The sequence below is a fragment of the Protopterus annectens genome, chromosome 1.part0 (assembly GCF_019279795.1).
Source record: "Protopterus annectens isolate FY-2018-M chromosome 1.part0, PAN1.0, whole genome shotgun sequence".
In the NCBI taxonomy this organism is placed as follows: domain Eukaryota; kingdom Metazoa; phylum Chordata; order Ceratodontiformes; family Protopteridae; genus Protopterus; species Protopterus annectens.
In genome coordinates this window covers 495,656,366-495,670,945 of record NC_056725.1, presented here as the reverse complement: position 1 = coordinate 495,670,945, position 14,580 = coordinate 495,656,366, and the positions used below count along the sequence as shown (strand labels likewise).

Below are 14,580 nucleotides of genomic sequence, written 5' to 3'. Positions count from 1 at the left end.
TATGTGCTACATGGAATACAGTCTATATATGTGTGTATAAGTGTTGTACTGGTGACATTTTGTGAAAACAGTGTCCACCATGTGACGGTACCTAATAATACTTGAGGATGAATTCGTTGCCAGCAGTGCTATTCTCCTTTTCTTACTGATTTTATCATCTTTGCACTCACACCTTTCTTTTTCCTTGAATATTACCTTGATGTATTTTAATACCCAGAAACCCATCAGTGCTTTTCGGTTTCTTCATTTCCACTTGCTTCTCTGCCAGAGGTCATCTTGGTCACAAATTTTCCCTTTATTCTTTCCTCCCATTGTTTCAGAAAAGGAACCGGCCTCAGCCTGCATGACACAGGCTAGACAGCAGACAGTAATCTTCACTTGGCATTCAACCATAATTTCACATCCTGAAATGGCATCTTGCTGAAGTCAGTCATTTGTAAACAGCTAAACTGAAACTGCCATTCAAAGAGCTAGTTGTTGAAAAACTCCTTATTTTGGTGTACAGTGATGAGTTATAAATTGGCACTGGTTAAACAAAGTGGCAAGTAACGCTCATTTTCGGGAAGTGAAGGGTTCCTTTTATCCATGTGAGTGAGAAAATGAAGCATGGTGTGGAAAACTGCAAGCAGCTTTTGTTTGCCTTAACGTGACTTAGTTACAAATTAATAACTAGAGCTGGTAGAATGGGCAGGCAGTTTTCACATCTAGGCAAGAGCCACAATGGCAAAGGCAAGTGAAAAGTGAACTTAGGAAAACAAAGAAAAAAATACTATTATTGAGGCATTTTTGACAAAGATTGCATTTATAAAAACAGTCATGTGGTTACAATGAATAAGTTATAACATTTATCATTTAGAATGATGCGTATATTATTAATACTTAAATATAAAATGTAAACTTCATTGTGAATACTAAATTGTATGTGAGCATAGCACAGCCCACAGAACTCTTAAGATGTTACTATAATGGACTAGTAATCAACTAGTTAATGTTGCATGGCTGTATTTATTAAAGGGGGGGGGGGGTATAATTGTATTTGTACCACTCATTGTTGTCTAAAGTCAAACATAGTAAATCTGCAGATTTTGGAATGGAGCCACCAGTAGAGTGGAACTTTAAAAAGTGTAGTGCAGTGATGGTGAACCTATGAGACGTGTGTCAATGGTGACATGCCATGACGTTTTGGGTGACACACCAGTGTTCACCAGCACCCGAGTTACCAAAGAAACTGAATGAACAGAAATATGTGACCATGCACTTGTCTATTAAAACTCGGCAACAAAAAGTGATTAACCAATGTTAATCAAATCAAATACAATGGGTGGCCACGGTGGTGCAGCGGTTAACATTGTCATTTCACAGCAAGAAGTTCTCTGGTTCGATCCTCTGCTGGGGTACCTTCTGTGTGGAGTCTGCATGTCCTCCCTGTGGTCGCGTATGTTTCATCCGGGTGCTCCGGTTTCCTCCCAAGACATGCTCTAGGTGGATTGGACACTCTAAATTGACCCTAGGCATGAGTGCATGTGTGTGTGTGTGTGTGTGTGTGTGTGTGCCTTCCGTGGAAGGTTGGGCACCGGGCTGGCAACTCAACACTGTAAAACTCTACTGCCAATCATGAAGGTAATCCGCTGTGGCGACCCCTAACCGGGAAAAGCTGAAAAAGAAGAATCAAATCAAATACAATGCGTTCCAGATTTATTCAGTTCAGTTCAAAATTACTGTTAAATTACTGTTAAAAGTAGGGTAATTTTTTGGTGCACTATTTTAAGCCCAATATCGGTGCGTATATTCTTTTGTCTATTGTAAGTGATTTTTCTTTTACTTTTTATTATTCATAGCAGCACACAATTGGACTGTATTTTTTAAATAAATGAATATGTAAAGAATTTTCTCTTTTGTTTGGGGAGGGGGGGTAATACGCCAGCAGCATCAAGATGGGCATTTTCCGAATTTTTGATATGCAGAGCCCAAGAGGTTCACATCACTGGTGTAGTGTAACATTGTGTTAGCCCATGTATCTGTAGCACTTGATTTTACTTTGTTTGAACTTGTACTTTAATTATTTTAAAGCTACTTGTTGATTAATATTATGTACTTTTAGTTTCTTGAAGAAGTGTTATTTTTTTTTTTTTTCAGTACAGCCTCAGGCAATACCTTCTTGCCTCTTAGAAGCATTAGTAGAGAATATTTCAGTTTAGAAAAGACCATGCAGCAATTTATTGACTTAACCATTTTTGCCCTTAGCCTTATCCTTTCATAAAAAGTTATCAACTTTTAAATGTACATATTTTTCAGACTTACATGAGTTTTCTTTGGGTACATAATAAAGAAATGTAGTAAGATTTTTACCTGTTTTTAAAAATGTATTGAGCTCCACCCCAACTAGCTTGTACAGTGTGGACACTGTAAGTGAATTTTTGAATGTTTACTTGTACATTTTCCTAAAGTAGTACTACTGATCAGTCCCCTAGTGTTTGTGTATATCTTGAGGAATCTATGTATATTCTTTAAAGTGTCTGTGTATGATCCCATTTTGTTTGGTTATTAATATTGCTCTGTTTTTTTTTCCTCCTCTTTTCCAGGTTCCAGATGAGGTATGTACTTAGGGGCTGAGTAATCTTCAGGAACCAGAAACCTTTATAAGCGTAAGATGTTTTGTCTTAAAAAAAGTCTTGAGAATGGTCACAAGGTTTTTTCCCTGCAAAATTAGCAGATAATCTTTTTCTAAGCAAACACATCCTCAATTAATTTTCCTGAAGTGTGTTTTGAAGTCCGCATTTAGGGGATGGCATGTGAGGTGTGTATATTTTGAAAGCAAATACAAGATCTGTTTGTGGTCTTGTAAAGCACAGTACAAAACAGAAGAAATGGACATAAATTCTCAAAAATCAGATTGATGGAGCAGTTCATAACTGTTTTGTAGAAGTATTGCTTAGAGTAAGATGATAAATATGTTTCTTTACAATGAAACAAGTACAACCATAGCTGCCATAAGTGGTCAGTGTTGCATTTTATACAGTTGAAGATATTTATATACACCATAAACTAAGTTTTCTTTTAAATACACGTATGCTTTCTCATAATCTTTTTATATGTTATAAAGTAATGTTGTAACCTGCTTCAGTTCATGATCCCTTATTGAATACTTGCCTGAGTCTTGGATATGTAATTCCTTTTTAACCATTTAAAACTAAAACAAAAGCTTTGGTTTCACCCAAAACATTCTCCTGTGCAAGTACATGTATGCTCTGCCACTGAACATGAGTGAAGATTTGAATGCTGACATCCCTTACATAGTAAGTATTCCATTTCCAGGCACACTTCAGATGCATATCTTTTTTCTTAGTCGGGGTTACTGACAGTAGTTTATGATCATTATGAGTTTGAAATTCTTTCCAAATGAAAAGGTCTGACATATTTTCCAGTTCGTTTTTCCTGTATTTTTGGGTACCTTTTCTACATGTCAGGTAAAGACCTGCTTGCATATACAGTTATTCTCTTAATGTGTCCTTGTAACTGCATTAGTATGCACCTTAACTCCTTAACACTTGCATCTACCTCAAGATTCAGGGTTAAAGTCAACACACAATTGGTGTGAACTTAGACTTTAATTGTCCTAAAGCTGTTTGTTCTTTAGTCCATTTAAAATAAATATCTTTTGAATGTTCATAGGTATGCTACTGTGTTTGTGCTCAGTTTCACTAGGTCAGAGTCTCAACTGAGACTGTCAAGGAGCTTGCTCCTGCTGACAAGAGTGTCATACTTCGAATTGCCAGCCCAAGAATCAACCTGATTTTTAAAGTTCAGTAGACTGTATACCATTTTTCATAACAATAGGTAGAATATTCCGTAATCTCCCAGCCCTAAGAAACTGTTTTTCTGTACTGAAGTTTGAAACCTTGTACATCATCAAGATGATTATTACTTCTATTTCAGTATTGTGGGAAATAAAGGATTCTGCTATACTGGAAGGCACCAGATTATTAATGAAACATTTGTGCATCAAAACATCTGTAAGAAACGTATAACTTATTTGTAGCTTCAGTTCCTTAGTATTTCTCACATTACTGTAATATGTCTTATGAGTATTTTGAATTCTCTCTGATTTCCTTAACTGAAACTGAATGTAATTACACGCATGTCTTTTCCATTCAGAAGTATACCATATCAGGGGCTTTTAGAGTGGCACTAAGTTTTTTTTGTGTACAAATAGGTATAAGTAGCACATCCCTCAGGACTGCTGGACATCTGCTCACAATGGTAACATTAGCTTCACATTTAAATGAGTTATCAGTAACTAAACACAAGTCTTTAACCGTGTCCATAGCTAACATCTTGTGGCAGTCCATTGCATATGGCTACTTTTGATTTTGTTTCCCAAAGAACAAGGGACTGTAGGTTTTGGTGTTGAAGAATACCATGCTTCATTCAGACTATCCTGCTAAGAAATCCAGATAATACTACATTCTTTCATGTTTAGTGATGTTTGCTACTCTGATTACTTTTGGAATCATCAGAAAATTGTGTAATCCAACTTCCTTCATTACTTGTGAGTGTGGACATATGTACATATTGAACAGGAAGGGTACTCGATCTTGTGACACCGCTCTGTTATTATCATGTAGTCAGGAAAAATACATTGTTAATTCTAACACAGTACTTTCTGTTGGCTAGCCAGTTCCTAATCCACCCTATTGTATATGCATTTCTGTTGAATTGCTTCATTTTAATTACTGTCAGAATGACGTGGGACAGAGTCAAATGCTTTAGCCAGGCCCAAGGAGTGTTCATAGGCAAATCAAAGTGTAAGGTATCAAACAGATTGTAGAAGTACAAAAGATTTGTCTGAAAGAAATGTTCGGCTGAAAAGCCATGATGCTTTTTAACTTTCTATTGTCTGATGGCCTCTGGGATTTTACTCCGGAGAATTTTCAGAGCACTTATAATGTTTACTAAATTGATTTGGTTGCCATTACCTGCACTGATAACTTTACTACATTTTGGGATTAGTGCCACTGCAGCCTTCTTCCAGATGTTAAGAAAAAACCTGTACAGCAGGCACGCATAGTATAATGTGCCTGATACTCATTTTAGCACTACCCTTTAAGATGTGTGCTGTTCCACTTTTCACCTAGGGTTATTATTCAGTAGAAGTCAGTGTTCTGGTGTTAGTGAACTCGAACAAAATTCTCAAAGTGATCTGTGCAGTTTTCCATGCCAAGTAAAATTAACTTTCTTAGTATTTACTGCCTATGTTATGTCATGCAGCACCTTAACCTTACAGAGTCTGCAGACATGCCTTTCTCCAAAAAAGTGATTCCCTTAAAATTTTAATATGGCTTTTCTTAAACTCACCTTTGTCTGTCCAGTATCACGTCACTTTCTCTGATGATTTCTAGTACTTTTCTTAGTGTTTTGGCAAGCTTTCAGTTGTTTGTATACATATAATTATGTCATCACTGCAGTTCTCCACATTTTATATTATTTGTATCACTTGCTGTATGACATTCTGAAAAGATTCTGCTAACAAAACTCTCTTCAGAAATCAGTGTTAAGACCATTGCCTCTGGATGTAGATCTAACTGATCACACCTTTAGTTAAGATTAATCTTGCTGAAAATATTTGCTGAATTTAATTCCATAATGCTATCATCCTTGGTGCAATCTACATTTTCCTTTGTGTTGCTTTATTTGGTTGTCTTTTATCAATGCAGATACTTAACATCAGTTAGTTGTTTAATATATTGAGATGTGATAATGGGTGCTACCGAAGGTATAGATACTGCAAGTTTTACATCATTTTTGTAGCTTCTTAACTTTTTTTCTGTAGTGTGGAAAACTCCTGTGTAACCATGGTGCTTCTTCCATGCAGGAGTCTGAGTACGCTGACTTACTTAGTAATTGTTTAATTCACTTATTGCATTCAAATGGGCCTTATATTTTATAACTATTTTACCCATTGAGTTTATTTACTGTACAAAATTTCTTTGCTGTTACTTCGGTTTAGTCAAACTAACATTTTATTGTCTATAAAAAAAAATGAATCTATGCATGAACATTGCACTGCTAAGCATCACATCAGGAGTCATCAAAACTGTTAAGTCAACAGTGCATGTTTAAGAAGGCATTTTTGCAGAACAGCAAGCCTGCTGTACTTTCCATCACCTGCATTACTGAATGTACTTATTCTGTGTATGTTTAAGTTAGAGGAGAAGATGAAATTATTATATACCTACAGATGTTCTTCGTGTTTCACTGTTGCAGTCATCACACTTAGTCGGCCTGAATACCATAGAATTAGTATTTCTGTGTTGGTTGCTGTCGCTCCAGGTCTGACGTCAGGTCGTCAGGGGTATAAAAACAGGCAGCTGACACCATTACATCAGTCTTTCTTGCCGAGGAGCCTGAAGCAGAAGCAGTTTGCACGAGCGCCGGCTGGCTGCTACCTGAGTTTTCGTTTCCGAATTGAATCGTCCTGAAGTCTTCTAAAGCTAAGTACCGTGTTAGGGATCCTTTTTTCTTGCTCTAACTGATGTCAGAAAAAGTTAACAATTGTCTTGCCTGTGGAGAGCAAATGCCACACTGAGATTTCCATTCTTACATCACCTGTTTAGGCCCAGACCACGATGTACCTCGCTGTTGGTTTTGTGCCTTGTTCAACACCCGAAGTATTCGTCGTCGGGCCCTTATTGTCTCTGAATACTTTTGTTCTCAATCTCCGTATTCCGAAATGGCTTCGGTAAGACTACCAATCTTCCGAAAAAACGTAAGGATAAAGACAGATAGACCGCACAGGTCCAAAACTGCCGATGATGCTTCCATTAAGCTAGTCGCCAGTTCGCCGGTACTCAGGCACTTTCGCAGCCCCTCATGCCCTCTTCAGTGGATGTGTCTACCTTGGATGGGTCCGGAGCCGCTGAGCAGGCACTGGCTTCTGAGGAAATTCTTCGCACTACCGATATTCGACACAAACCGACGACTTCTTTTGCATCTTCAGCTCTGTCTAAAACTACCGAGTTTCTAAGGCCAAGAGTACACGCTACGCCTAAAAAAACGACAACCCAAACTCATGCACCTCTAGAAATTCTCTGAGTCCCTTTTTGGGCTGAGGATAGTCTTGGCATTCCCAGTGAAAATGCTTTGACACCCTAGAATCATCTTGCAGGGCAACAGTCACTAGTTCTGTACTGAGAAGGCATGCTTGCCTTAAGGAGCAAACCTTGCCAGACCATGTCAAATCAAAATTACTAGACGCTCCTTTTAAAAGTACAGTCTGGCACCAAAGCAGAAGAGGTTCTTAACAAAATGGAAGAAAAAGCTAAATCTATGCAGACAGTCAAAGACTTCTTGCAAGTGCAGCCTCCTAGATTCAGTAGGCATTGCCCTTTGAAATATTGGTCCTTTCCAGCCCCCCTCAAGGCCATCTCAAACTAGACTCAGGGGAAACGGACCCCCCCCCCCAGACTACAGTCTCGGGGTATGCAGAGATCTAAGCAATGGAGTACCTCCACTTCAAAAACAGGGAGTGCTATGCCACCCCCTTATGGAAAGAATTCACAGTGACTTCTCACCTCCACTCCCCACCTCTGTCCACCGCTTGTGCCCCTAGGAGGAAAACTTGCCCATCATGCAAAACCTGGACTTCTATCACCAAAGACAGATGGGTCCTCAACATTGTATCCCAGAGGTACAAATTTTACTTCCACTCACTGCCAACCCCAAAAGGGTTCCCAGACCTTCCTCCAAACCAGTGGGCAGAGGCACAAAACCAAGCTTAATCCCTGCTCTCTATAAGGGAAATTCAACCTGTTCCTGCAGAACAGATAGGTTAAGGGTTCTATTCCAGACTTTTACTGGTACTCAGAAAGGAGAGCACTTGGTGCCCAATCCTAGATCTTTCCATTCTAAACACCTTCCTGGTTGTACCAAAATTCAAAATGCTCACCCTGCAGCAGCTTCTTCCTATGCTGGCCAAAGATGCCTGGTTAGCCACCTTAGACTTAAAAGAAGCCTATCTGCACATCTCTATCAGGGACTCTTGCAGGAAATACGCTTCAGGGCAGGATCTGTGCATTATCAGTTCTCTGCACTTCCCTTTGGCTTATCCACTGCTCCCAGAATATTCACAAAATGTAGGGCTTCAGCCATTGTCTACTGCAGACAGAGAAAAATTCAAATTTACCCATACTTGGACAACTGCCTAATTCAGGCAGACAGGAAATGCTGTTGCAACATGTGTAAAAAGACCTTCTAACCTCCCTGGGGTACACCATCAATGAAAAGAAATCAAAACTAGTCCCCAGTCAAAAGATTGTATTCTTAGGAGCAAGCTTGGACACAGCATCCCAGATGGCATTCCTTACTCCAGAAAAACAAGCCTCTCTGACAGACTACTTCACTCAAATGGCCACCAGAACCCAGCTATCCGCAAGGAAAATCTTGCAGGCCCTTGGGTTCATGGCCTCATGTATCCTACTAATTCCATATGCCAGACTGCATATGAGGAAACTTCAGTGGTACTTAAGTCATTGGTGCCAACATTTTCAGGACCTGGAAACGGTCATTCCTGTCATACCTTGTCTATGGACAAAGTTTCTTTGGTGGGCAGCAGCATGCAACCACAACAAGGGACTGCCCTTTACTCAACCCCACACCGCCCAGACCCTAACCACAGATGCATCAGACAATGCCTGGGGGGCACACCTGGATAACAAGTGCATTCAGGGACACTGGAACCCAAGTCAACTTCATCTGCACATCTACCAAAAAGAGATGCTAGCTGTTCAGCACGCTCTAACAGCTTTCAAATCCCTACTCTCACCAAGACCCCAGTTATGTGGTACATCAACAAGCAGGGGGGAATCCACTCTTACCCACTCTGCAGGCTAGCCATAGCCCTGTGGAACACTGCCTTGGCCGTGCAGATCCATCTGCAAGCTCAGTCCCTGCCAGGTAAACAAAACTCACTGGCAGACAACGTAAGCAGAAATCTCCTAGACCCACACGAGTGGCAATTAGACTCCAGCACCTTCAGCCTTCTGATTCAGAAATGGGGGACCCCAGAGGTGGATCTCTTTGCCTCCCCCTGCAATCACCAGCTCAGCAAATTCTGCACCAGGACACCTTACAGCAGGGCCTGGAAAGTGGATGCCCTATCCTTCCAGTGGGTAAACCTCTCAATCTATGCATTTCCCCCTCTGTCCATTCTCTCAAGAATATTGCTCAAGATAAGACAGGACAGACCAAGGACAATTCTGATTGCCCCGGACTGGCCACGCCAGCACTGGTACCCACTCCTGCGCAGCCTGTCACTGGTACCACCCTGGCACCTACCCCAGAGCCTGACCCTGCTCACTCAGCAGGGGGGACAGATCTTGCATCCGCAAATGCAAACCCTAAATCTTGCAGCCTGGCTTATTCCTTGAATTCTCCCCCAGTGACCAGCCTAAGCAAGCAGGTGCTTGATGTCATTCTTGAAGCCAGAAGACCCAGTACAAGGAAATCCTATGCTGATAAGTGGAAAAGGTATTGCTCCTGGATTCAATCTAAAGGAGAGCACACAACTCTGCCCTCCCTACCTCTAATCCTGGATTTACTTAGTGGATCAATTCCACAGAGGCCTATTTTTCTCCTCCATTAAGATTCATGCCTCTGCCATCTCAGCTCTTTACAACTCTGAGCCACCCCTATTCTTTCACCCTCTCATCAAACAGTTCCTGAGAGGGGCAAACAACTTAAGGCCACCAAGGAGAGCACCCACCCCTGCTTGGGACCTTAACTTTGTACTGGAAAAGCTCACACTACCCTCTTTTGAACCTGCAGCGTCAACAAACTTAAAGTTCCTCTCTTGGAAAACAGCATTGCTTCTGGCCATCACTTCAGTGAGAAGAGTGTCTGAGCTACAAGCACTTATGGCCGTGGAACCCTTCATTATTTTTCATGCTGATTGGGTCTCCCTCGGGACTAATCCTTCCTTTATGCCCAAAGTGGTGTCCAGCATGGCTCTCAACCAAATCTATCCATTTGCTAACCTTCTTTCCTAATCCTCAAAATAAAGGCGAAAGGATTCTGCACTCCTTGGACGTGCACAGACAGCTCAGATTCTACCTGGATAGGACTAAGCCCTTCAGGAAGTCTGAACAGTTATTACTCAGTTTTGCACCAGGGCAGCGGGCAGGGCCATTTCATAACAAACAATTTCCAAATGGATAGCACACTGTATCCATTTCTGCTACAAACACCATGGGAAACCAACCCCTCAGGGGGTCAGAACACATTCCACTAGGGCAACTTCTAAATCCACAGTACTTCTTGACTGCCTCTACCCATTCTACATCTTTGGGAATCAACCCAAGTGTGATGACTGCAACAGTGAAACATGAAGAACATAGTACAGTTGTGTACACTTACCATAAATGTAGATGTTCAAGTGTATTCACTGTTGCAGTCCTGGTTACCCTCCTTCCAGCCCCCTGCTCTCTCTCTCTCTTTCTCTCCTCTCTGTGTATACTACTCACACCTTGCCAGGGGTATTGGTATTGGTATTTACTTTTTACTGGTGGTGACTTTTTTCCACCATAGCTTCGCTCCCTATTGGGGCAAGAAAAACTGATGTAATGGCATCAGCTGCCTGTTTTTATACCCCTGATGACCTGACATCAGACCCGGAGCGACAGCAACTGATGCAGAATTACTAAGTCTCTGGTATTCGGGTCAACTGAGGGCTACTTGCAGGTAGATAACCCAAGTGTGATGACTGCAACAGTGAATACACTTGAGCATCTACATTTATGATAGGTGTACACAACTGTACTTTCTCTAGTCTCACTGAATTAAATATGAACTCTAACCATCCATTAAAAAGTTATCCATTCCTGTTTTGTCTTACACACAGTGGTATTCACTGTATCTTCACAGAAATCTGCTGTCACTGTGTGTGCTCTTTCTTACATATTTCTGTTGCAGAATGCACTGTATGGCCAAGGTTTGTCTAAATATATGCCATTCTTTTGCCTGTACCTTTTAATTGGTAAATTTTTATTTCTGTGTATGTATACTCTGTACTGTTTTCATGCGTGTTTCAGGTTTCAGTTATTTAAAAATATGTAAGGAAAATATGTAAGTAAGGAAACCTCAGTAAAAAAACTTCTCATAAGCCAGCTTCATGCTTGTCAAGACAGAAGTGACAAACTTCATGACACCCATGCAGATGGGAAGTGAAAGTTCGACTGCTGACTACTACATTAAGGCACTGTACGATCAGATCCACTTGTGCATGAATCGTGCCATCCCAAATAGAACCAAGATGTTCTCCTCCAAAAAAGGAAGCCAGTCTGGTGGTCCCTTGCCATAAACAAACTGTACAACAAAAGGAAGTAACTGTTGCAGAAGAGAGGAAAATCCCAGGATGCAAAAAACTCCCTTATCAGCCTCAGTAAGAAGTTGAGATCCCTCATAAAATCCTCCAAAGATAGTTAAGAAAATAAAATTGCCAAAGTATCCAGTGACAACCACAAGGCATTCTATAGCTATGTCAAGAATCTAAATGGCAATGCTCAGATCTGCTCTGAGCTACAACAGAATGGCATTAAATATACTGATCCCAAGGATATTGCCAATATCCTGGCAGATCGATTCAGTGCCAACTTCACCCCCCTCACCCCCTAAAGGGCCCATCTCAATACTGAAAGATTGCCAAATTCTGGTAATAACAGCCACACAGGTAAAAATTGCACTCTCCAAAGCTAAAAATACAGCATCCATGGGACCAGACGACATCCCGGGCTGTGTACTACATGAACTACAAAATGAACTGGCACCTCACCTAAGTGTCATGTTTAATCATAGCCTCACCTCAGGCTCTGAGTGGCGCACAGCTACAGTTATCCCACTTCACAAGGAGGGCTCCACATTGGATCCTGGGAACTACCGCCCCATCAGTCTGACGGACCTGATCTGCAAGGCTATGGAACATATTATCATGGAACTTGTAAACAAAGACATAGGCAACCTTCAGACACTGGACCCCTCCCAGTTTGAATTCGTGAAGGGAAGATCTTGTCTCTTGAAGCTGATTGACATCTTCGAATCAGTCTCCAGAGCTATGGACGAGGGTAAAGGTGGTCCACACAGCCTATCTGGACCTCGCCAAGGCCTTCAACACCACCACCCACTCTGGAATCATAAATAAACGTACTAAGCTGGGCATTAATCCCTACGTCACTCAAAGGGTTGCCAACTGGATTACTGACAGAACCCACACTGTAAAATTAGCCGAATCCAAATCCAGCTCCGGACAAGTGGAGTACCTCAGGGTTCAGTCCTGGGACCGTTCTTGTTTAGTATCTACTTCTCTGAACTACAGGCCAACAATAAGGGACTCTGGCTAACAAAGTTCGCAGATTACTGCAAACTGGAAGCCACTATTGAATCCCTAAATGATGTGGATATTCTACAAAAGGGCCTTAAAGAAACAGATGCTTAGTGCCAGAGCCATGGGCTCAAGCTCAGTGTCAAGAAATGTATAGTTATCTCCTTTGGGGAAAAACATGTACCCATGAATGACCACATAGGTGGCAGTACATTAAACACTGAAAGTGTGATAAGAGACTTAGGGACACAAGTGGACATTGGTCTCACCTTCGATAACCACATTGCCACAACAGTCAGAAATCCTTCTATGTGGCACACCTCATCACTAAGGGCTTTTCATCCAGAAAAAAGGAGGTTATTGTCCCACTGTACTCATCCCTCATTAGACCCATTATAGAATATAATGCCTTGTTTGGTATGTACCTCTCAAGACATCTACTACAACTGGAAAGGCCGCAGAAATACCTCACTAAAAGAATCACAGGCCTAAAGCAGAGGCCCTATGCTGACAGTCTGAAAAAAACCTCCATCTATACTCTGTCGCGTATCGTCTGCTCAGAGGCTGTCTCTGCTTAACATACAAGGCCATGTCAAACCCAGAGCTGTTGGACATGCTCCACTTAAAGAAATCCCAATCCTTCAGAGCTACATGCTCCAGGGATCTAAACATAGTCATCACAATAAACACAACATGCTGGAGGAATATAGGTTCCTGACCCAGAGACTCCCCAGACTCTGGAATAGACTGCCTATACATGTCAAGCAGAGTGCCTCTTTGGTCTTCTTCAGAAGGACCCTAGACGATTAGATGGGTCATAGGAAATTCACCCGGGGATCACGTCAGTCGCCCTGCTAGACAGGGGTCCAGGGAAGTAAATATTGTGGGAAGAAACAACCACGGAATTGTTATGGCTAGGCTTGTATAGGCCTTAGGGTCAATAGCCTAGTACCAACCTATGAAACTATGAACCTGTGTCCCTCTATAACATTTGTAAATGCTAAGTCTATAAATATTTTCAACATTCTACTCTTTAGTATTATTTGTGATATAGTTGTGTGCATAGTGCCTACATATTTGTGCAATTTTTATCAACATATTTCAACAACTTTATTAAATTATCATTTATGACAGGCATACATAAACATTAAAAAGAAAACAAATATAGCATTTCTCTTATCTATCCATAGCTGTCTATCTATATCTATTTATCTATATATATATATATATATATATATTTATATTTATATATATATATATATATATATATATATATATATATATATATACACACACACACACACACACACACACACATAGTGGATATAAAAAGTTCACAGACCCCTGTTAAAATGCCGTTTTTTTGTGAGATAAAATGAGACCACAATAAATCATTTCAAAACTTTTCCCACCTTTAATGTGCCCTATAACTTGTACAATTCAATTGAAAAGCAAACAAATCTGTTAGGGCAAAAATATAAAAAATAAAAAACGTACAATAATCTGGTTGCATAAGTGTGCACACCCTTAAACTAATACTTTGTGTGTGCACACACATAAACTAATACATCATTCAGTCTTCTTGGGTACACACCTGCCATCAATTAAAGAGACTCTGATTAACCCCAAATAAAGTTCCGCTGTCCTAGTAGGAATTTCCTGACATTTACTTAGTTGCCTGCTACAGCAAAAGCCATGGTTCGCAGAGAGCTTACAAAGCATCAAAGGGATCTCATTGCTGAAAGGGTTCAGTCAGGAAAAGTGTACAAAAAAATTTCCACAGCATTGGATATACCATGGAACATTCTGAAGACAGTCATCAAAAACTAGAGAAAATATTGGACGACAGTGTCATTGCAAAGAACTGGACATCCCTCCAAAATTGATGAAAAGACAAGATGAAAACTGGTCAGGGTGGCTGCCAAGAGACCTACAGCAACACTGAAGGAGCTGCAGGAATTTCTGGCAAGTACTGGTTGTGTACTGCATGTAACAACAGTCTCCCATATTCTCCATATGTCTATGTTATGGGGTAGTGTTGCAAGATGGAAGCCTTTTCTTCCACAGAAAAACATTCAGTCAAGAGCTAAAATTTGCAAAACAATATATTGTCTCCCAAATGCATATGGGAAAATGTGTTGTGGTCTGATGAGACCAAGATTGAACTTTCTGGCCACAATTCTAAACGGTACTTTTAGTGCAAAAACAAC

The 14,580-nt window shown here is 40.7% G+C and overlaps 1 protein-coding gene across 5 annotated transcripts in view; it reads left to right on the top strand.

Annotated features, from left to right (window-relative positions):
• The window catches only part of CAPN11 (calpain 11), a 1,381,576-nt gene that overhangs the window by 926,907 nt on the left and 440,089 nt on the right, over positions 1–14,580 (top strand). For all 5 annotated transcript variants that reach the window (XM_044060753.1, XM_044060742.1, XM_044060725.1 and 2 more), the window contains one exon: positions 2,583–2,594. In XM_044060753.1, coding sequence (XP_043916688.1) covers positions 2,583–2,594 — 12 coding nt within the window. The remainder of the gene's footprint in view (positions 1–2,582; positions 2,595–14,580) is intronic.